We start from the raw sequence: 25,559 nt of genomic DNA, 5'->3' as shown, positions 1-25,559 counted from the left end.
TCTGCTATGTTTGATACTTTTGTGTAACGCTGTAGTATATGATCAAGTATAGGCATTCATTTACGAAAGAATACAAAAAGTTTAAATAGGGAGATAAGAGGTTTCTGCCCGACAACAACGATATGAAGATCGGTTGAAAATGGGTGAAGTCAGTTTAAGTTAAAAAACAAAAAGTTCTTCTTCCATCCCTTGGCCTATAGCAGTGAGTGCTGTAAGGCGGACTTGCTCTGGTAATTCGCCTCATCAAAAAGGAGCACAGAGCAGCTCCACTGCAGAAGCTTCCAGCTTATCCGCACAATGATAAAGAAATCCCCAAATGGGTGTGATTCATCTGCGTACACAGTCTGTTAGATTAATCATGTTCTGAGGGCATTAGCGAGAGTCCCGTTATGCAAATGTCCTACTTATACTTCTTGTGTTTGTTGTTGCAGCGTCAGGCCAAATCTAGTTCACCAGTGATGGCTAAACAATACTAGGTCAAAACCTAGCGTATGGCTGTTTACCGTGTATATACAGTAGTTCTCAAACTTTTTGTATTTGGCCGCTGAGCCCCCATCTGGAAATCAAAATGATTCAAAAGTTTCCAAACATTTTCAATATTTTTAAGGCAGGAGATATATCCAACGTTATGAATGAAGTCATCTTATATCAATCATGGCATTCCCTTTGCTAGAAAGGACTGTGTTACTGTGTTACATAGACGGTAAAATAAATAAATACATAAAATACCTGACATGCCTTCAAATAGCTTTCTTTCTTTCTTTCTTTCTGTCTCTGTCTGTCTGTCTGTCTGTCTGTCTGTCTGTCTGTCTGTCTGTCTGTCTGTCTGTCTGTCTGTCTGTCTGTCTCTCACGCACACACTCACTAACAATATCTACATAAAGGAGAGCATAGGAGCAAGGACACACATATTAAAGCTACAGTTAAGGTTACATTCACAAAATCATGAGACACACACACACACACACACACACACACACACACACACACACACACACACACACACACACACACACACACACACACACACACACACACACACACACACACACACACACACACACACACACTATTTTCCGCTCTTCTTTATCTTCCTCTTTCCCGGGCGCATGCTGTCCAGAGGCGATGCACAATTACAACTATCCAAACCGATGACAATAATTGTTTTGGGATTGCTTGCAATTATGAAAAGGCATGGAGTGTTATAATAAAAGGATTCTGATGACAAAGAAATAAAAATTCGAAAAAATACAAATGACTTTAAAACGTTTATGGTAAGAGCTCAGTGTGCAATGCGCTCGTAAATTATGTTTCCAGTTCACACAAGGGGCAAATACGAGCGAAGTACCTGTACTGTAGAGGCCTGCAAGAAAACGTCAGGGGTTAATTCATTAGGCCAACCGGCGTCCCATAGCCTGGAGGGATGATTGCTCTGTGGTTGATTCATTCCCATAGAGTTAAAAATAATAGAGAGGGCACCCGAAATCTCCTCCCATCCGATTGCATTGAGTTGCTCACCCAGCGCATGGGCCGAAATCACCCCTTCTTCCGGGTTGGAAATTTGGTGGGCGCGGCCTATTTAGGGCCCCAGTTCGTCACAGAGGTGACACGTTTTGCGTCACAGAAGCGCGCAGCCCCGTGCGCAAGCTCGTGCGCACGCTCGTGAGTCGAGCCCATTGGTCGAAACCGTTTTCGCTCGTTCGTGTAGGAGCCCCTAAGCTGCAGTACCATGAATGGCCAGCATGTCCATTTGGCTTCAATGAAACCACTGGGTTCTGGGGGCTTGTTCATTCCTTGTTAGGCCACTTGGCATCCCATGGCCTGGAGGGATGACTGCTCTGGGATTGGCTAGTTTGCTGTAAACTCGACAGTGTAACTCGACAGTGTAACTTTATCACTCAGTCAGATTGATTTTTTTTGATTGATTGATTGATTGAATACTTTATTAGTCAGAAATGTAAACAGCACATAGGTACAATCAAACATTAAGGCTAATAGGATAGCACAAATAACAGTTTTTCCCCCTCAGAGACATTGGGGTTTGGCAGGGCTGGCCCCACAAAAAGATGGTTTAGGGTAGTGAGTGGGCCCCCAAATAATTGCCAAGACACTTGGATTGAAATGATAATCTAACAATAATATAAATAAATGTCCTAGAAAAGTATGTTTTCATGGTGATACCGATACATAAGAACGGTTCCATTGATCCAAGCCGGAACACAATCAATTGACTGATGATTAAAATAAACATGCTTTGAGAATGCACACGGCCCCCCCATCTGATTGCTTCACCCAGCTGATGGAAGCTCAGATGGCTATGATGAAGAACATGGGGTGGGGCTCCCGTTAGGTGTTAATTAGTGCTCTCCCTGGGGTTCCATAATGGACCTTGAACTGGTCGGTATAACACTGGGAGTGTGTTCACATTGTGTACACTTTCAGAGTTATGGAAGTTTAAAAAGTTTGAGAACCAGCTAGGTTTAAGTGATCAGAGACATACGAAAATACAAAACAAGTCTTTTTGATTTTCCATTCCTTTTGAAACGTGGGGCGACGATCTCTCTGTTTGTTCTCTTGGTTGTGTGTATATATCCTCATCATGTGGGGGTTATCCAGGTTGTAGTAGAAACAAAAACGAGAACACTCAGTCTGTATGCTACTGAATTTTCCGGGTGCACGGCTCATGAAGATTCACAATAAGAAAATAATAGCCAGCACTCTGAAGTCCTTCTGGTACTTTTAATTCATAGAGCCACGGGCGGCATACCAAGGAAACTTTTGAAAGGAAAAGTCTTGCTTGATGCCGGGGGATGCGCCATGACACTTATGGGTGGCAAACCAAACCTCGCACCGGAAGTTTGTTGAAATACATTGCAGTGGATGGAGCCGGCTGGACCGGCTCATGAACAAACATTATTTCTGAACGATATACTGAACGATTGCGACCGTTGTCATATAATAGGTCCAGGAATATAAAAGAAGACGTATCACAGGTTGTTTTCTAATCACTTGCTTTTTTCGATGTGAGCCATCTAAACAGCGGCAGGTATCGTTTCTGTCTCGAGATGTGGTCGCCAGACAGGAAATGGGGGACAGTCTCGTGATAGATACTTTGGGCCGTTCAGAAACATACTTTGTGCTCTTTAGATACCTCTATAAAATTATACAGTGTACACAACGAAAAGCAACACAGCAGAACACAATGTGTGATATGTCTTCTTTTATTTTCCTCAGCAGAGTATTTGATAAAGGTCTCAATTGTTCAGAAATAGCGTTTGTTCATAAGCTGTCCTGCCGGCTCTCATAGACTCCAATGTTATTTCACTGAACTTCCGGTGTGAGTCTGCCGCCCAGTGCGCCGAATCTGCCAGCTGGAATTGCAGGATAGAGAAAATGACGTCGGTGTCTCTTCCTTTTAAAATAAGTTCCTTGCAGCATACACGGACACGTTTCGGCGTCGAGCCTTAATCATCCAGGTTGTATACAGGTCCATTATGTGTGTTATTCCAGGTTGTATACAGGTCCATTATGTGTGTTATCCAGGTTGGTATACAGGTCCATTATGTGTGTTATTCCAGGTTGTATACAGGTCCATTATGTGTGTTATCCAGGTTGGTATACAGGTCCATTATGTGTGTTATTCCAGGTTGGTATACAGGTCCATTACGACTCAGTGGAGTCGGTACGCTCACTGTTTGTGATTTTATTTTTGGACCCCCTGTCGCCAATCCTCTGATCACTTGATTGTCTTGCTTCGCCACGCTCGGCTGCGCCAGCTGAGCGGGCACGAACCCCCTGTTGGCGCCCAGAAAGAAAAAGATGGGTTAGCAATTAGAAACAGGCCTGTAGTTAGGATAGAAGAGGACTGTCACAGCAGGCATTTATTGGAGATTCACAGAATGCCGCTTTGCCCTGGGACATGATTCCAGCAGAACAGCTAGACGGACGCGTTGCATTTTAATTAGCTCTCGACGTGACTGTGCCGGGCATATGTTGTCAAGTGCTGCTGAAATGTTTTTTTCCTTTTTTTTTCTCTCCAAGTCGGATACAAATCAGGGGGGGGGGGGCAAGGTTTTTGCTGCTTTCCATGTAAGCAAATGTTGATCTTTTCTATCTGGGGTCCGCCGCCGCGGCGCTGACTTTACAGGGAATTACATTATCATCGTAATGAGTTTGCCTTTTTCCCAGGGAGCTTCTAAAAGGTTTTCATGTTTTTTAATGACTTTATGCAGAATGTCGCCGCTCGCTGTCGGGTCGGGGTGGAAAAACCTCATGGTTTTACTTTTCAGGATTTAAATTCAAAAGTATCTAAAATAAATTGCAGGTCTACAAGCTCAAATGTGACGCATTGTGAGCTTGTAGATCGGCTATTTTCAAATCGTCGAAATGTATATACGGTAGGGCTGAAGTGGTTACTGTATGTTTTGTAATAATAATAAATCTACCAGTAACTAAAGTGTTCACAAAATGAAGTGAAAATGTACTTCCATGGTAGTGGAGAATGCACGCGTGCAATCACTAAGGTGAAGAAAGGAATGGACCGTCTGCCGCATAATACCAGCATCATGCTGAATAATTATGGTAATGATGAGGGCAAAATGACTGCTGGATTTGGAGAAGTTTGAATTAGTCCGGCGTAGGAAGGCGATCAGAGATCTCCGCCTACCACTGAGACGTCAGGGGAAATATAAACGCATAAGGCTGGGGCTCGAACAGCGGAGGAAAAACTCCACTGTACTATAACCTACGCCTACTGCTTTTTGGAAAGCAATCTGTTTTGGAAACCAATCCGTGATTACCGTCCCAAGACGATGGACCACCCGGAAGACTTTTGCATGGGTTCTGCGATGTTGTTATTTTGTAAATTGTACTGAATTGTTTTAACCCAAGTTTTAATCAATTAATTACTAGACGTATCAGTAGAGGCAGAGATCTGTGATCGTCTGGCTATGCGAGTCTAAAGCTGAATCAATCGTTGTTGCATACAGTACTCACATCTCCCCTTGTTTGTTTAACTGCGTTCCATCCTATTTTGGGCACGTAAGCAAAACTAAAGAATTGACTAAAGAAAAAGTCAATACATTTCAAAATCTTATACTGTATTACAGTGGATCTCAAACTTTTTCATGTCAAGGACCACCAAAATGATATGTATTTGGCCACGGACCCCCATCTCAAAATATGTTGTTCTAGGGACCCCCAGAAGCAAATATTACAAATGTTCGCTTAAAAAAATATATATTCAAAGATTTGCACAAATGGTCACTTTTTTTTCAAAAATAGCAGATCTACAAGCTCATAGTGCGGCACTTGGTGCCACGCTATGAGCTTGTAGATCTGCAATTTTTGAATAGCCAAAGTATAACATTTTAAAGTTAAAATGATTGTGATATATTATATTGTGCTATATTAACACATTTTCCTGGGGACCCCCTTGAACCCCCCCAAGGACCCCTGGGGGTCCCCGGACCCCACTTTGAGAACCAATGCTATGTATTCAAATTGGCTTATGGGTTGGCGGTGGATGCGTAGGTGCGTGGGCGTCACAAATGCAACATCTGGATTTGATTGGGCAACAAATGTCACAAACGTGATCAATTTTGATTTGATTGAAAACAGTGAAAATAGCAAGCTCATTGACAAGCTCTACAAGCTCACAAGATCTACAAGCTTGCGACGCGTTCACCTCACGACGCATTGTGATCTTGAAGATCAGCTATTTTAGCTACTTGTCTTTACAACCATGGACGTGCAGAGGGATTTGGAGAAGCAGTGGCTGGAATTTCAAAAGGGCATATATTGTTTGTTTTTTTTTACGAACAATTACCATACTTTTAGGCCCGAAATCCCCAAAATCCGAAAATGTATCATCGTGTGCTTAATGTCCTCAAAGTCACGCACCCAACAAGTTTTGAACTGAGCAGATTGGACCTTCCGTTCCAGAGATAATGGCCAAAACATCTTGAAAACGGGCACTTTAGCCGGTTTTCGATCGCCGATTTTCAATTGAGTTTTGGCCATTGTCGCCCATTTTTCTTTAATAACACGGGCTAGGAAGGTTGTACTGCGACAAACTAGATACCCGAGGAAAGTTAAAATTAAGCTGCATCCAATACATCCACTGCCATTTCCGTCAGCCTTAACGTTAGGTCGCTAGGGGCAGTTGAAATGATTTTTCTCTTATTTTATTTTTTTTAGTCTGGAGAGGGCACTTTTTTACCGACGAGTAAAAGGGCAGGCCCTTTCATGTCTATTTGTGCACGTGCATGTTTACAACGTAGTATGAATAGCTAAACCCCTCACCTGGGCTGCCAGTGAACATGCAGGGAAGATCAATTACTATTTTTCTCAAACACACAATCCCCTCTCAAGATCAAGAGTGTTTACACTGAGCTAAGGAGAGAGAATGGGGTCAAACCGCTCTTCGTCAGGCACACTCCAGGACCCCCCAGTGAGTCGAGGTGCTTCACAAGTAAAAGAACAGGAATACACATGGCAAATTGGGTGCACCCAGGGAGTTGAAAGGCTCACCCATAATCGTGGAAGAAGTACTCACAGTTTTTACTTAAGTAAAAGTATCAATACCCTATTGTAGAAATAGTCACAAGTCACTGTTACAAGTACAAACTTGAGTAAAAGTACAAAGGTATTGGCATCAAAATATACTTAAAGTACGAAAAGCTAAAGTACTCATTATGCAGATCAGGTCCCAGGTCCCATTTTACAAGTTTTCAAATATATGCAATGTATAAAAATCCTTTGAAAATAGCAGATTGAGCTTGTAGATCGGCTATTTTCAAATGGCCGAAATGTATATAGGGCTGAAGTGGGTAATGTATGTTTTGTAATAATAATTCAAACTAGTAACTAAAGTTTTCAAATAATTGTAGTGCAGTAAAAAGTACAATATTTGCCCCTGATATGTAGTGGAGTAGAAGTAAAAGTGTAGAAAAATTGGGAAAATACTCCAGTAAAGTAAAAATACCTCAAAACTGTACTTAGAAGTACAGTACAGTACTTGAGTAAATGTAATTAGTTACTTTCCACCACTGTAAATATAGCAAATCGGGGCACCCCCGGGGAGTTGAAAGGCTCGCCCATACACTGTAATGTGGCATTAACCGCCGTCGGAAAACAAACAGCAACATCACTTCCCCTGAATATGAATATGAAAGGGCGTTATTCGAGCGCCCACACTTCTCAGTGTCGCTCTAACAATGCACTTATTGATACTGTATGCCTTTCCTCTGAAACACAAAGCTTCCCCACACAAAAGGCAAAAAGGAAATGAATGGGAAGGCTGTAAGCCGCAAGAATATTGGATTTCTGCTGAGGTCGCCATAAGCCTGCTCACTTTGCATTTGCAATTGGGTGTTCGAAGGAGGGGGGGGGGGTTACTGTGGCGAATGACAGGGAATTCAGAAACTTTTCCTTTTATCTAATTTATTCTCCTAACCCATTTAGACCGGGGAAAGAACTGTGTCATTTTTAAGATTTCTTTGGCTATTGAAAAATAGTAGATCTACAAGCTCGTAGCACGGCAGCTTGTAGTTCTGCTATTTTTGAGAAATCGTGAACATGTGTGCACTGCAAATCTTTGAATATATGTATATATTTTTAAGGCAAACATTTGTAACTCAAATCTTTGCTTCTGGGGATTCTACGAATGTCTTCTAAATCCAAATGTATTTTGAAAAACGTGTTTCTAGTGGTTCTCAAACTTTTTAATGTCAAGGCCGTGGACCCCCATCTCAAAATATGTTATTCCAGGGACCCCCCAGAAGCATAGATTTGAGTTAAAAATGTTCGATTTAAAAAAGATATAAATATTTATTCAAAGATTTGCACACAAAAAAATAGCACTATTAGCTTGTAGAGCTGCTATTTTTGAGTAGCCAAAGAAATTGAAATATTACACAGATTCTTTCCCGGTCTAAATGGGTTAACTTATTCAACTCCAGGGCTTGTTTTGCTGAACTCACAATGTCCCCTAACCGCTACAATGGTGCTTCGACTTTCCAGCACGGTTGTTGGGCATTGATCACTTGCTGAGTTAATGTCTAGGATTTTTTTGTTTATCTCCACCCTCACCGCCCATGGGAGGTTTTCTCGGTATCTTTTCCTGATGTATTGGAAGCAGCCCCGAGGCCTTTTTTTATGCACTAGTATCCTTCTACAAAGCATTGATTTGTTTTGTGTTTTTTGTTACCATACCTACAGTATACACTACAGTAGTTAACCATTTAACCACAGACACCCACGGAAGCCACAATGTGGACACGGATGTAAACAAAAGCTGTCTGGGGGAGGGGGAGGATCTCGTCTATCCACCGGAACAAAAACATTTTAACCACGACCGTCCGTTCTGTTGTTATTGGCAGATCTTGAATATGGGTCGTTTTCACCAAAACAATAACAAATCCGAGCTAGATGTGTTTTTCTAAATCTCAACATGGGAGTGGATGGAGTGACTTTTTTTGGGATGACCTCATTTCTGCTTCTAGCCTATTCTCTCGCAGTCAAGGGATCATTCATAGGTTGGCGAAGGGCGCCCTCTACCGTAATCACTAAAAACATGATTTGTTTTTAATTGACCTAGATCTGTGTCAATGGCAGGGAACGTGTTCAAATTGGCTAATGGGAGGGCGGGCCAGCGGACCTCTGACATCAGTCTCACTCAGCCATAAACAAACCACGGCCACGATAAACAAACCACGGCCACGTCACTATGACAACATAACCATAAACAAACCACGACCACATCACTATGACAACATAACCATAAACAAACCACGGCCACTTCACTATGCCAACGTAACCATAAACAAACCACGGCCACGTCACTATGACACCATAACCATAAACGAACCATGGCCACATCACTATGACAACATAACCATAAACAAACCACGGCCACGTCACTATGCCAACATAACCATAAACAAACCACGGCCACATCACTAGCCAACGTAACCATAAACAAACCACGGCCACGTCACTATGACACCATAACCATAAACGAACCATGGCCACATCACTATGACAACATAACCATAAACAAACCACGGCCACGTCACTATGCCAACGTAACCATAAACAAACCACGGCTATGTCACTAATGACAACATAACCATAAACAAACCACGGCCACTTCACTATCACAACATAACCATAAACATAACTAAACATTTGTCCATAATGAATAATGAATGGGTTAAAGTGGTTATAAACACGCTGAGAAAACGGGTTGACGGAGAGGTTAGAGTTAAGAGATTGTGAAACTTTGTGTCCATTTGCTGGAGTTATATAGGAGAAAATTACAACAGTGGAAGAAGTACAGTACAGTTTTCACCTCGTTAGTTTGTCCCTTTTCTCCCACTTCTGAACTCTGAGTACCCTCAACGCCCAGAGGCCAGACCGGGACGCATACAGAGGCTAATGATTCTGTGTGAATTCCACCTCTCTGTCTATCTCTCTCTCTCACAGCACAAAGCTCCCTGAAGCCTCGTCTCTGTACGGGTGGAAACCTCATTGTCCAAAGCTGTTACTTTTCAGGATTCAAATTCAAAAGCATCAAAAGTAGCAGATCCGCAAGCTCGAAACGCGTCGCTTCGCGCCTCGTTTCGAGCTTGCGGATCTGCTACTTTTGATGCTTTTTGTGTGACGCTGTTGTATGATCAAGTAGGGCGTTAAAACACGAAAAAACACAAACAGTTAGAATATGGAGATAAGAGGTTTCTGCCCCGACAGCAACGATATGAAACAATCATCAGGTTTTTACTGTAGCTCACTCTCGCCTCACCTCACCTCTCTTCTGCCCATTTGCAGTCCGGCTTATAAAACCAAACGGCTCCCACTTCCATGTGTAGACGGAATACAATAGGCCCAGGTGCTGTTGGTTAGTTATCGTCGGTGTCGAGCAGAAACCTCTTATCTCCATATTTAAACTTTTTGTGTTTTTTCGTAAATTAACACCCTACTTGATCATACAACAGCGTCACTCAAAAGTAGCAGATCCACAAGCGACGCGTTTCGAGCTTGTATCTGCTACTTTTGATGCTTTTTAATGTGAATCCTGAAAAGTAACCGTTTTGGACATATGAGGTTTCCACCCGTACAGAGACGAGGCTGCAGGGAGCTTTGCTGTGAGAGAGAGATAGACAGAGCGGTGGAATTCACATTCTTTCACAAAAGCATCAAAAGTTGCAGATCTACAAGCTTGCGAGCTGTTTTTGAATTTGAATCCTGAAAATGGTAACCGTTTTGGACATATAGGTTTCCACCGACAGAGATGTTATGATTAATTGAATACATAGGTACACAATGGAAACAACATCAACAAGATCTTAGATTTTTGGGGGGAAAATAACAAAATTGTTATACAGCAAAGCAGTGATATTAAAAAGTCATTGTACTTTCGGAAAAAAAGGTATATTAAAAAGCATGTTCTTTTGAAAAAGTTTTTTTTTTTTTAAGAGCAAGTGCTCCAGTACTTTATCTCAAGTACTTATTTGAATTTTAATAATTAGACCAGCAGTATATACTTGACTCAAGTACTGGTGATTGAGTACAGGACCACGGCCTGAAGGCCGGCACCGTGCACGAAAAACCGCAGAAAAGGCGCAGAGCAGGCGGCGCCGCTTCAATCCCTCACCCTATGTAATCTGAAGATGAACTGGCTTTGCCTGCAGAGCCCTCACATCTCTCTCTCTCTCTCTCTCTCTCTCTCTCTCTCTCTCTCTCTCTGCCTGGGCTATAGGGTGGAGGAGGAGGCCATGAATTGGAATTCAATATGTCCACAGTGGCTGGTGATAGCATCACGCTGGTAACTGATAGCATCCTATTTGATAGAGATACCATCTGAGAGAGTGAATGGTGCTGGGAGACACATAATGGCATGGGAGGATGGGGGATTGGGTGCTATCTCTGGAGACTGCTGCCTGCACTACTATAGCTAGACATGGGGTCTTTACCCCCTGCTAGCTCTCAGCTGTGGTGGAAAAAGTACTCACATTTTTGGGCGGTGTAGCCGCCCCTATAAGTGGGGTAGGGACACCTCATTAGCTGTATTGTGATTGGCTCATTAGTACACCCCTAGCTGTACTGTGATTGGCTGACTCTATTGGCTGACTCTATTCAGCACTGTGATTGGCTAGCGAGACACATGATGACATTAATAACCTATAAATAGGATTATGCACTTAAAAAAATCCATTTTTTTTAAGTGAGCTTCCATCACTATGATGACCACTGTGATGACCACACCGCCCACTTCACACTGGGTGTGATTTTTTTTACTTACTATGTATACAGGGCTGAAGTGGTTAATGTGTGTTTTGTAATAATAATCAAAATCTACAAAGTAACTACTAGTAACTAAAGTTTTCAAATAAATGTAGTGGAGTAAAAGTACAATTGGAAATTGGAAATACTCAAATGAAGAACAAATACCTCAAAATTGTATCCACAAGTATGGTACTTGAGTACATGTACTAAAGTTACTTTCTACCACTGGTACTCTGATTGTTTTACTTAAAGGACAACTTTGTTTTTTTACAACCAAGGTTTATATTTTAGCTTGTAATTAAAGTAAATAAAAGATGAGTATTTTTTTTTTTTCATTTACTGCTTTCTATAGTTTTAGCAATTTTCGCAATATTTTTACAGTGGGCGCGGGCATTCTGTCAGGTAGCTAAATATGGCTTTTTTTACACAATAAAAAAGGTACGGTGGTCTTTGATGGCCAGATGTGAGTTAATTGAGGCTAGAAAAGCTACTGTCGAGAATTGATTTTTAATCTAATCGTGACCCCAAGAATCGGAATCGAACTGTGAGATAGCAGAAGATTCACAGTCCTAGTAAATGTACTCCGTTCCTCTCCACCACTGCTTGGCGGTTTCTGTGCGCGGACCGGCCCTTCAGGCATGGAGTCATCACACTTGCCGGCCTGTTCTCTTCGCCCTTAATGAGAGCAAAGCGAGGGGGCCATGATGGAGAGTCAATTACAACCTGCCGTGGAGGGAGATCACCACTGTTGCACCTTTCATTCCAACCTCCAAGCCCAGGGCCAACCCCATCTCATCAGTTAACCGGGGGGCCGCTGGAGGCGAGAGAGAGAGAGAGGGCCACTTGGAGGTCAACGTCCCCTGGGACAGATGAAGGGAAGGGGGGCTAGTGACCATGGGTGATTTAGCCATCTAGATGAGTGATTCTCAAACTTTTTTAATTTCAAGTTTCCCCCCAGTTTGATATCGTTGCTGTCGGGACAGAAACCTCTTATCTCCATATTTTAACTTTTTGTGTTTTTTCGTAAATTATCGGCCCTCACACAAAAGCATAACAAATAGCATCTGCAAGCTTGAAATTTTGAGCTTGCAGATCTGCTACTTTTGCTATTTTTGAATTATAGAATCCTCAAAATTTAACAGTTTTGGACATAGGAGGTTTCCACCCGACAGAGACAAATTATGCATTAGGCCACCGTCCACCATTTGATACACAATTGTTAATCCCTGGGACCACAATCTACGACGTAAAATCCTCCACGTTCATTTAAATCTGACAGTGTAGCCTGCATTACCGCGGGAAGTAGGGGTGCTGGGGGGGCTGCAGCACCCCCTGAAAATAATGTATGAAAAAAAGAAAAATAATAAATAGATAAATTCATTTACTAAATTTTTTTTTGCATAATGTACCTGTTGTCGTTGGTCGTTATTTGGGGGGGATTTAGTGTTTTTAATGTGTTCTGGAACCGAATTAACCGAATTAAAGTAACAAAAAAAGTAACAAACCCAGAAAATAACCGCAAATAATCGTGCGTGTGCACACGCTAAGCACGCATGCGTGCGCATACAGCACCCTTAACCTAAAATGTCTTCCCGTGGCTATCGTAGCCTGGCTCCAGCCCCTGAATCGCTATAGAGCATCGCAGTTCCCGCCCCTTCCGGGTTCCACTGCAAAATACTCAATGCATTTTTCCCATTGACATTTCCAAAAATATTTATATCAATTAATTTAAGCCTAGAATCAAGCCATCCAGGGTCCTGGTGAATCATGACCATAAAACGTTTGATTCTGTGAAAAAACTTTTTTGAAAACGGCAAAACAAAGGGTATTTATTAAATATAGTATATCATATAATTAAATATAAAATAAAATAAATCACAGAAAAAAAACGTTTTATGGTCATGATTCACCAGGACCCTGGATGGCTTGATTCTAGGCTTAAATTAATTGATATAAATATTTTTGGAAATGTCAATGGGAAAAATGCATTGAGTTTTTTTAAGTGGAACCAGGAAGTGGGCGGGAACTGCGATGCTCTATAGCCTCGCATTCAGTGTGAACCAATCGTCAAAGAGTCCCACTTTGGCCACGCCCCCATCTCAGCAAACGGCTGCACTGAGAGGGCTTTCAGACTGAATAATGGAGTGAAACCAAATGAAAATTCAGGCTGAGTGTCAGGCTACTGACAGTGTACAAATGGACCCAAATGGACCCGGGTTCCATTTGTACACTGTCAGAGTTACACACCCGTAAAGGGTCAATCTGGACCCATGACGTTGACAAACAGTGATCTAAAGCTATATTGCGTGCAGAAATTTCTGCTCTGACCTACACATAGTACATGCCAAAAAATGCTTAAGAAATTAATAACCACAAAGTGCAAGTGCAGACACATTTAAAACGTTCAAGGGGAATCAGGCTGAATATATATATAGCCTCAGCTCCTGCTGTTACTTGTTCCTAATTTAGGGGGAGGAGTATTTTTTTGTTTGTTCTGTATGTACGGAGGAGATGGACAGAATGATGATGAAGCCCTTGGAGCATATAGCAGTGGTTCTCAAACTTGTTCATGTCAAGCACCCCCATTTTTCAAAAATAGCAGATCTACAAGCTCATAGCCCGACTCATTGTGACGCTATATTAACACATTACGCTGGGGACCCCTTGGTACCCCCCCCCCCCCCCCCCCACCCCCCAACTGGGGGACCCCACTTTGAGAGCCAATGGCATATAGGCTGTAGCCACACTGTTCACATACAGTAACATGTACAGTGAAATAGATAACTGGGCAGAAGTCCAAGGATGGATTTATATAAATGAAAGGACACCGGTTGACCAAAGAATACAAGGTTACAGTGGCGTGTGAGAGAGAGGTTTACAACCGGTTATCAATGTCAGTGCTCCGTGACAGACAAGTGTCCAACAATCACAGAGAATGAGCTGACACATGCAATACACACACACACACATAATCCCCATAATCCAAGAGAGCCAAGACGGTGGCAGCCACAAAACATTTCCTGTTTTTTTTGTGAGCTCTTATTGTTTAGACAGGCTGGTCTTTATTAAAGGTTTCATGAAATATTTATTTTTTCATTTTTGTTTGCCTTTTAATTTTTTTCTGACCTCAATTACACCCCAAAAAAAAAAAAACTTTGAACATTCATTGGATTTTCCTCCCCGCAAGAACACAGTCACCCATATATCATGAATTAATATATTATCTATTATCCTACATGGTACATCCATCCAGTGGTCCTGACTCAGCGGCATACAAAAAAAAACATCAACAACTCTGCACTGCTTCAAGGGTAAAGTGTTGTTCTAATTACCTACTGACCCCCCCCCCCCCCCCCCCACACTCCCTCCCCCTCCAGATCCGGTGGACCAAGACGGCGGGCAGCGTGTCGGACCGCTTCCAGGACTCCAGCGTGTTCAACGAGACGCTGCACATCAACAAGATCCAGCGCACCCAGGGAGGACGCTACTACTGCAAGGCCGAGAACGGCCTGGGCTCCCCCGCCATCAAGTCCATCCGGGTGGACGTCTACTGTAAGTACATGCGTGCGTGCGTGTGTGTGTGCGATGTGATGAGTTGCGGTCTAGCCAACGCCGACTCGGGACTCCTGAATCCTCCGAACTCTCCTATCTAGCATCAGGGTCTTGAGCTCTACAGTGTTAACTCTACAGCTAAGTTGTCGCGCCACAGTGCGTCTACGTAGGACGGTGGTGCAGCTTCTTGTCTTTCCTGGCTTTGCCCTGGGTTGGCTCCCATAGTGTCAGTTTGCTTGTCACTAGTTCCGGTTGCCTAGCCTCGGGAACCCATGCCTTTTTTTTTGTTTCAAAAGAAAAAAAGGTCCAGGGTAACGTTGCAGGAACTGTGGCCTAGGAGTGGGAGTGAACCTTGTATTTTCCTAACCAATCAGAGAGCAGAGGGGCGTCACTCCAAATTTAGCCTGCGCTCCTCCAGCCTACCGGTTGCCTGACGCAGTGACCTGCCAGCCTCATCCTTCACTCTCTGACCTTGTCTGTGACCCATGGTAGGTCCCTGTAGAGCAATGGTTCTCAACCTTTTCAGTCCGTGACCCCCCGAAATAATCATATTTGAACTGGGGACCCCCCACCCTGACAAGCACTTGGAATTGTAGGGGTTGAGGCATTCAATTTAGTTTGACTCGGGTCCACAGATAACCATTCTGAAAATAGCCGATCTAACACCTCGCAACTGTGAGCTTGTAGATCGGCTATTTTCAAATTGTTTGCCTCTTTCTTATATCATTTGGCAATTTGGCCAATGTTTGACCATTTTTTATAGTATAGTTTGTTTGAGACTTTTGATGCAGTTTTTTTTTTACGGTATTAAAAAGGTCTTAAAAGCCCTTAAATTGTCACTTCACTGTCATTTGGGGACCCCATCAAAATCCGGTGAGGACTCCCCTGGGGGTCCCGACCCATAGTTTGAGAACCACTGCTATAGAGAACCACATTTCTGATGTGGTCCGTCCATGTGACACATATAGTGCCATTCGTAGCATTCTTGTGACTCTTGACTCCATCCAGGGCCCTTCCCTGTCTCAGCCCCATACTGACTCCACTGTAGCTACGAACAGCTGCCTTCCTGAGGGGGGACATTCACACGTTGTGATGCGTTGTAGACATTTGGTGTAGATTGAAAAAGAACGCACAAGGTCAAGTGGTTAAACTGAAGTGATATTGATAAATTCAAAATATTATCAAAGAATTCCTCTGCCCCCCCTGGACTTGCGTCACGGCACCCTAGCCTACATTATCGTGCTCGGCTAGCGCTCAGCCGGCTTCTGTTCAACAAACGAGGGCCTGTTACCTTTGAAATTAAGTTTACGATAAAATCCTGTTCATTTTGGTTGGATACATTCTGCACACTCTTGAGTTAAAAAAAATTCTAATTATTTTTTGTTCAAATAATTTCAAGGCAAAAATACTCACCGGCAATTTATTTTGAGTGTAAAGACCTTTAAAACACTGAGGATTTGTGTGTTGGCGTTGCTGCATTGTATTGAGACATACTGTAATGCCAGTGAAAGCACAGTTCTTTATTACTTTTATGATCATTATTACTGTGCAAAACACTATTTACCACCCAATAGTAAAAGAAAAAATAAAATCCATCCAAAGTCTTCACAGCAATATTATTGTACTAAATTAGATGAAGGCTGCAAGATTGCTTCAGTTTCTTAACACTTAATAAAAAAATCTATTACTTTTTTCCTTTTCTTTTTTGTGGTGGTATCACTTAGGTGAGTCCAATGCACAGTTGTTTAGAGCGAGGGTTCCCAGACCTTTCAGCCCTTTCAGACCCCCCCAAAATAATCATATTTGAACCGGGGACCCCCCACCCTGACAAGCACTTGGAATTGTAGGCATTTACATTTAGTTTGACTCGGTTCCACAGATAAACATTGTGAAAATAGCCGAACTGCAAGCTCACAACGCGTGACGATTTGGTATCAGAAAGGTCTTAAAGGTGAAATGTGCAGATGTCCTATTATGTTGGTTTGTTTACTGTTGAGTGAGAAAACAATGTTGTACGACAGCTAATCATCTGGGGACCCCCCACCAAAAAAAGGGGGTCCTTGATGAGGTTCCATTGGGTCCCCAGTTACATTTGTGACAGTTAGGAACTAAATGGACCCTTACGTAAAAGAAAAGAATAATAATATGTTAGTGGTGACAATATGTTTTTGTCTTCCAAACAAGTGTGCATTGAACTCTCTGAAGAGACCACGGGAAACACTAGTTAAGTGGCCTCTGGTTAATTATTTATCATTTCCCCCACCTTATATCGTTGCTGTCGGGGCAAAAATGTCATCCTGAAAAGTAACAGTTTTGGACATATGAGGTTTTTCTACCCGACAGAGACGACGCAATATTAGACACACAGAGCACAGCAGCTTTGTCAGTGTTTAACTTCACAAAAAAAAGAGGTTCTCTGGAAAAGACGTGGAGCGATAATGAGGACGGTTTAGTGTAATAACTAGAAAAGTCAACCTTCTAACCCACTGCGACACTGTTCCTCTTCCACCACTCTGTAAACCTAGTTATTTGGAAGCGGTGCATTTAAAGAGACGCTGAGAAAAGCTCATTACACATTGACTGCCAATCACGTAGATCTACGCGAACCGCTTTAAAGCCGCCACGTGCCAATCGCGTAGATCTACGTGAAGTAAAAAAAAAATATATATATATATTATATATATATATATATATATTTTTTTTTCAATGTTTTTTTTTTTCAATTTCACCCAAAGACCAAGGAGATATGATTAGTTGAAGATCTAGACTCCTATCCACTTCCTTGTTAACTTAAAACTTAAAAATGCTGTATTTCGGCTCCTGAGTACTTTTTTTTTTCCAATGAAAAACTCTGGCACTGGCTAAAAAATTATGAAATAATTCTGGCAGTCAATATTAAGCTAGAAAGCTTTTATCATCCCGACACTTCTATCAACAGTAAGAGAGAGGACTCTCTGTTCCAATAGCATCCTGCTCACACAGTTTCCTATTGACCGTTCATTGATTATACCTTTCACACTTCCGACTTGACACAAGTCGATGGGCTTCGATCACAAGCGAACACCCTGACTAGTTCTTATAGTGCTTGGCAACGTGTCGTCACCATGGGGGGGGGGGGGCATAGTGGCATAGTAGCTGCAGTCAACCTGTTTATCCCACACCAAGATATCCGCCATTCCAAATGACACTTGTTGACGCCCCCTTCAGGATTTTTTTGCTACGCACTATAGCCCCCCAGTGTCTGCACCGGGCGGTCCCACTGTACAGACATCAATGAAAACACGCCAAACCGCACATGTAATGTAGATGTGACACACAATCCAATGTGCCCATTGTAACGCCCGGGATTTGAACCCGGGTCTCCCGCATGGAAAGTCAACATTTTAACCACTAAGCCAAAGGGATATCCCTATCGCTCTGGGGAGATATTAGACTTTCAGGCCATCAGGCTGAGGTAGTGAACCACTCTGTTACACCTACTCAATGCACTCTCACTCAGTGGTGGAAAGTAACTAAGTACATTTGCTTAAGTACTGTAGCCTACTTAAATACAATTTTGATGTATATGTACTTTACTTGAGTATTTCCAATTTCCATTAGTCTTACTTCTACTCCACTACATCTCGGTGGCAAATATTGTACTTTTACTCCACTATAGTTATTTATAAACTGTAGTTACTAGTTACTTTGTAGATTTTGATTATTATTACAAAACATACCTTACCCACTTCAGCCCTATATACATTTTGGCAATTTGAAAATAGTCTATCTACAAGCTCACTTTTGCTGCTTTCGTGTGACACTGTATGACCAAGTAGGGTGTTAAAAACACAAAAAGTAAAAAAGAAAATTGGAGATAGGAGGTTTCTGCCCGACTGCAACGATATATAAAAGAGCACGCTTCTCGATTCATACCACAAAAAAAAAACATTCGATAGAATGATCATGAAGAAAATAATTGATGGTTGCAGCCCAGCTGTTGTAACTGCCACACGATCCAATGTGCCCACTGAGACATTCAATGTACGCTGTGTTAGTTGTCGGGGGTACTTTCTGTGGCTGTCCTATAAAGGTGCACTTAAAATGGTTTCCTCCGGTGCCTCCGGAAGAGGGAGGCATGTGATGGATGAAGTTCCTCCTTTATTTCTCCACTCCTCCACTCTGTTACAGAAACGCTAGCTGCTCCTTTCTTCTCTCTCACCAGCGCTAAGCCTATAGTGTAGAAGACATGCAGTATTCCGTTAGGCATGGGACAGGTGCAGGTGAAACGGTTTTATTATGAAATACAACCTGAGGTGCAAAAACGTAGTCGAGGGAAAAGAAGAGTTTGGTACCAAAAGCCAGAGAACAAACACTTTACTTAAAGGAGTAGTTCACCCAAAAAATGTCTTATTTTCTATCAATTAGGCTACACACCCCGTGAAGCATCGAATTTATGGAGATTTTTTTAGTTTTTGTCGCATTCCTAAGCCAATAATTTGATTACCGGCGGAAAGATGCTAATGTATCCGGTAGGAGACTCAGAGGAGACTCTTTCAGTCTCCTACCGGAAAGACCGCCACAAATGATTGGCTTAGGAATACGACAAAAAAAAAAAAAAATCCATGAATTCATTTCATGTGGGTGAGCTACTCTTTTAAAGGTCGGGTCTATAAAGCATTATAATCACATTTATAATTCTTTATAATGTGCTTGTAAGGCATTATACAGTAACACTCATTATAAATGTTTGTAATCTTGACCACTTATAATGCTTCATAACACATAGCACAACATTATGCATAACAACTTATAAGAAATACACTTCTAAGTATGTAATACAACTATCTAAGTTAAGGTAGTTATAAGGTGCTGTTCCACTCAGCTTATAATGCATTATGACTAGCATTTATAATATGTTATAAACATTGTTATAAATTTCAGTGGTGTAAAGTAACTAAGTACATTTACTCAAGTACTGTACTTAACCACTTAATCTCTATTTTATACCTAGGCTATTTGAAAATAGCCGATCTACAAGTCGCATCGCAACGCGTTGTGAGCTTGTAGATCTGCTATTTTCAAATATGTTTGTACTTTTACTTTTGGTACTTCAAGTACATTGTGATACCAATACTGTTGTACTTTTACTCAAGTAAATTTTGAATATTTTACTTGTAACAGAGTAGCCTACTTCGTTGCAGTATTGATACTTTTAATTAAGTAAAACAGTTGAATACTTTTTCTACCACTGATAAGCTGTCACATTGCCTGGGCCCGGGGAATTGCTTCCCAGGCGGGCTCTCTCTACCCATTCAGCTATGGCTGCCCTAACAGACTCTAGCATTCAAAGCTGGCGGGTTGACTGCAAAAAAGAAATCACTGTAGCCAGAGTAACGTTGTTTACAAACATTACTGGGTGTGTGCATGCATATTCAGAGGGGGTAGGAGGGAGACCACTATGACTCAAACACGCACATGATTAGACTATAATGAGCTGTGCATGATTAGAGTCAGCTTACAGCGGTCGAGAGCTGCAGTGCTTGATCGTCGTGACCTCAAGCACCAGTCCGTCTCAAACGAGAATCCTTGCTGGTCGGGCGGAAACCTCTTATCTCCATAATAGGCTCTATGCACATGCAGCCATATTGTGAAGACATTCACAGGTGTAACCAATGATACTAATGAAGGCTCTGTTCCATTCTGGTCAAACAGAGTCAGGGTGCTGATGTTGTGCATGTTGACTGACTGGAAACACTGCTACACCAGTGGGACTAAAATGTGGGTCCAGGGACCCTCATGGTTCCTTAAGGGGTTTCCAAATGGCCCCTTACGGGTGTGTAACTCTGAGAGTGTACAAATGGAACCAAATGGACCCGTAACCACTGTGCTACACTAAATGGAACAGAGCCTTCATTAGTATCATTGGTAACACCTTCCTTTCACCAAGGAAGTGAAACTATGGCTGCTCTGCATAGAGGGTATTATTCTAACTTTTTTTTGGTAAATTAACGTCCTACTTGATCATTGTACTGCGTCACAAAAAAGTATCAAAAGTAGCAGATCTACAAGCTCGAAAGGTTCCACGAAGCGACACGTTTTGAGCTTGTAGGTCTGCTACTTTTGCTACTTTTGAATTTGAATGCTGAAAATTAACAGATTTTTTTTTACATAGACGATGTGCTATACAGCAGTGGTTCCCAAAGTGGGGGTCCGAGGGGTCTTCAGGCGGGTGAGGACAGACAGAATGCATAACTTAAGTATGACTATTCAGACCATAAGTTTAACCATAAGTTCCTCCCTATTCAAAGTTTTCCAAAAAAAGCCGATGTACAAGTTCACAACGCGTTGCAATGCAACACATTGTGGGCTGGTAGATTTTAGAATGTAAAAATATATACTGCATTTTTGCCTTTAATGTGCCCAAAATAGGTTGAAAAGTGGTGGTTAACTCTCATCTCTCTAACTCTCATCAACAAACTAATACATTCTTGGCACACTCTTATAGCACAAAATATTTTCAAAAGGGGTCCGCAGGCAAAATACGCATCAATTTGGGAGTCCTTGACATTCAAATGTTTGAGAACCACTGCTCTATAGAGTGCGTTCTTCCCCCTCTAGCTGTACGGAATGAAACCAAACGTCTGTGGCATTTATGATCACAAATAATGATCTCTCTATGTGGGGTCAAGGCTAGGTTTTTATTAAAAAGAGTTGATGGCAAACTTTACCTATATAATGATAATTTATGGTAATTGGTTCTTGGAGCCCGGCCAGACAGTAATCAACCCCACTCCTTTCAACTTTTTACTGCAATGTAACTTGAACAAAATGAGGACAGAATTGGAAAGGCTTCCATTGCAGCACGGCGCTCGTAGACGACTCGTTAAAATGATGGTGGGCGTCGAGCCAACGGACATTTGCCGAAACGAGTTTCCAGACAGATATATAGAATAGGTTTTCACTATTATGGAATAGAGTTGAGAATTATGATGTGATTTAATGAATATATAACTTTAAGGAAATTGAATCGTGATCTAAAATGTGGGCGTTTGCCTTCATTTGCGACGGGGCTAATCGTTTCATTTCGGATAAATGGTCCTGGTTAAGATCCCGATGGCATTCCGTTAAATCTGTAAATCACGACGTTTAAATGTTTAAACACCATTCATCATCAAACAACGGGCGCTAATCACTTTCTGCAAAGTGATATAACGCACCTGCATCTCCTGTTCAATGGCGGTTTCAGTGGGTGTTTTATAAGTGCTCTCTCTTGTCCTCTGCATTATTGAGACGAGCTCATAAAATGGAGGACTAGCTGGTAAAATGGCGTCAGAAATCCATTTCATGGCCTGCGGGGAGGAGAAAGCAGGTGTTGGAACAGAGTTATTGTGGGATAAACAAGATGAATTGTGGGAAGGAGCAGGAGCCGTCCTGACCTCTGCTAACCCCTCATCATACAAACTCTTTTTGAAGATTTGAGATGTTTTGTTGCATCCCATCCTTCTGTAACTCTAAAGAAAGTACACGTGGAACCAAATGGAACCTTATGCAGGTCCATTTGGTTCCATTTGTACACCATTAAATTAACAGTGAGTATTTTACTTATGCACATTGTATACAAGGACAAATATTTTCCTTTAGTTACACTATTCACTAACGGCCTCTGACATGAGCTTCACATCGCTAAGTATCTCTCCTCTCCTCAGGTTAGCTAAGTAAGGGGCGCTGTGCAGGGGCGGATTAACCCTTCGTGGTGCCCGGTGCTTGGACCCGGTTCGGTGCCCTGTGCTTCAGCACCTCAAGCCCGTTGGATAAGCCACCACTGGCGCTGTGGCGCAGTCGGTAGCGCTGTACCCTCACAGCGAGGACTCAAGGTCCTGGGTTCGATTCCTGTTGGGGACACTGTGGGCGTGTTCTCGCCTCCACGTCATCAGTGCGGCCCATACCCTAGGTGGGGTTGGTGAAAGGGCCTTTCTGTGTGGAGTTTGCATGTTCTCCCCGTGTTGCCTAGGGTAGGTGTACCCTCACAAAAAACATGCAGTAATCCTGCTCTCTATACTGCCTCCCCCTGGTCAGATGGAGGGGGAAGGACCTGGTTGGAATAACGTGTTCCTTCCAGGCGCTACGTAACTCCCCCCTGTCAGGTGGTCAGTTGGCTCTCATGCATTGAAGGAGGCATGAGCTCGGTTCTGGGCTCCCTAGGCTGGCGGGGGGAGTGTAGCGCCCAGGATCACTTAGATAATTGGCACCGGGTGAAAAAGGGTTACAAAATCGTGGGATATTATTATAATTTTTTGTAAAGAAGCGGCCTGCTCAGTCCTCATGCATTGAAGCTAGCATGAGCTCAGTTCTGGGCTCTCCCCAGGCTGGCAGAGGGAGAGTAGCACCCAGGATTACATATAGGCAATTGGCACCGGGTGAACAAATGGGTTACAAAATGGGATAACAAAAAGGTTAGCTAAGGGATAACATAACCCCCCCCCCCCTCTCACCCCCCAAACTGCCAGTCACCAAGTAAATTACATTGGTATGTGTGCATGGCTCTGTGCAGAGGTGTCTTAGCACTCCCTCCTCCTCCTCTCTCTCTCTCTCTCTCTCTCTGTCTCTCTCTCTCTCTCTCTCTCTCTCTTTCTCTCTGTGTTGCCCTGGCTCCGTGGCGTCTGCCTGCCTCACACACACACAGCATGTACCTGTTTATGTGGACTGACGTGAGCATGGGCGTTTTTTCAATCGCAGCTCGTTTAGAGAGGCTGGTGGAGAGACCGTCGCTCCAAGGCCTGCCGGGGGGTGGTGAGGCAGAGGACAGCAGAGGCTTGAAGGGATCTCTGCAACCAGCAGAGATCCTATTGATCATACAATATAGTGTCACACAACAAGATAAAAAAAATGGCAGATTATGCAAAAAAATGTGGCACGAAGCCGCTGTCTCTATATGCATTTGATGTATTACCTTGTGTTTGTTTACCAGAGGTGTAAAGTAACTAAGTGTGTTTACTCAAGTACTGTACTCAAGTACAATTTTGAGGTACTTCTACTTTACTTGAGTATTTCCAAATGTCAATGATTTTACTTCTACGCTACTCTACTACATCTCAGAGGAAGATATTGTACTTTTACTCCACTACCTTTATTTGAAAACTTTAGTTACTAGTTACTTTGCGGACATACATTATTGTATTATAAAACATACGTACATTAACCACTTTAGCCCTATTTTATACATAGGCTATTTGAAAATAGCCGATCTGCAAGCTCACAACGCGTCGCATCACGACGTGTTGTGAGCTTGTAGATCTGCTATTTTCAAACGTTTTAGTACTTTTACTTTTGATACTTTAAGTACATTTTGATACCAATATCTTTTTACTTTTACTCAAGTAAATTTCTAAATCCAGACTTTTACTTGTCATGGAGTACTTCTACATTGTATTGATACTTTTACTTAAGCAAAACATTTGAGTACTTTTTCCACACCACTGTGTATCACCTTGTGTTTACCTTGGTTAACCGTAAATCTCTTTTGGATTAAGAGCGTCTGCTAAAATGTCCTAAATTGTAAATTGTAAGTACAATTTTGAATACCCAGCCTTTTACCTGTGATAACAGAGTATTCCTACATAAAGGAACCGGAGTGATCCTTCCACCGTTTCTCCCTGGCTGCAGTAAAAGACCGGGGGGGGGGGAGCAGGGAGGGGGGGGGGGGTTTGAAGGAGCCAGATTAGATTTGGAGAGAGGAGAACCCGGACATAATCAGCTCCCTCGGAGCATCATTAGTGGATGAGTTTCATCAGCTATTGCCCCGTTTCAAGGTCTAGCGTCTGAATGCCATTAAAGCCTACTATAACGTAGGTATGATTTGGTGCTTAATGGACGCAGCATAGGTACTGGTGGCGTGGCATTTAGGAAGAGCCCGTTTTTATCGACTTTGCCATCTGATGAAATTGCATAGATATGGGCCCTGTGAGCTTGAATAATCATAATTGTGTTAATAACGCATTAAGACCGGGAACGCATCTGTGTCATTTTAAGATTTCTCTGGCTTTTCAAAATGAGCAGATATACAAGTTATTTTTTGAAAAATCTTGAAAATGTGTGCAAATCTTTGATTATATATACATTTTCAACTCAAATCTTTGCTTCTGGGGGTCTCTGGAACAACATATTTTGAGATGGGGGTCCACGGCCAAATGCATTTAATTTTGGGGGTCCTTGTCATGAAAAAGTTTGAGAAACACTGATATTATAGCAACATAAGTTTTTTCAAAAAACTGTTAGGATTTAGAAGACATTTGTCGAATCCCCAGAAGCAAAGATTTGAGTAAACATGTTCGCTTGAAAATATATATATTCATATTCATATATATTCACCAGGATTTGTAAATTTTTTTCATGATTTTCCAAAAAAATTCAGATCTACAAGCTCTATGAGCTTGCATATCTGCTATTTTTGAATCTGTGTCATCTAAAATGACACAGATGATTTCCCCGGTCGAAATGGGTTATGAGGCTCTCGTGCATATGCATGGGGAACAAAGTATGATGTGCACGTGTAGCGCTAGCATAATGCAGGTATATTGTTTGTAGCTCATCTCACGTTCTGCATATTGTCAGTGTCTGCTGGTATACATGAGGCGTGAACAGGAATGGGTGTTTTGCTTTATTCTGGATAATAGGCAGTGGTGTAAAGTAACAAAGTACATGTACTCGAGTATTGCACTTTTTTTTTACTTTACTGGAGT

General features: G+C 42.2%; 1 protein-coding gene across 1 annotated transcript in view; it reads left to right on the top strand.

The window, feature by feature from the left end:
* LOC308102587 (MAM domain-containing glycosylphosphatidylinositol anchor protein 2) overlaps positions 1–25,559 on the top strand; it is a gene marked incomplete at both ends in the record, with an annotated part of 464,799 nt that overhangs the window by 181,369 nt on the left and 257,871 nt on the right. Inside the window, 1 exon segment of the mRNA XM_080452356.1 lies at positions 14,664–14,838. Within this exon segment, the coding sequence (XP_080308482.1) occupies positions 14,664–14,838 (175 nt within the window).

Source organism: Gymnoscopelus braueri (assembly GCF_963280865.1).
Source record: "Gymnoscopelus braueri genome assembly, chromosome: 16".
NCBI classification, from domain to species: domain Eukaryota; kingdom Metazoa; phylum Chordata; class Actinopteri; order Myctophiformes; family Myctophidae; genus Gymnoscopelus; species Gymnoscopelus braueri.
Note: the sequence above shows the minus strand (reverse complement) of the source record. Positions and strands in the feature narration are given on the sequence as shown.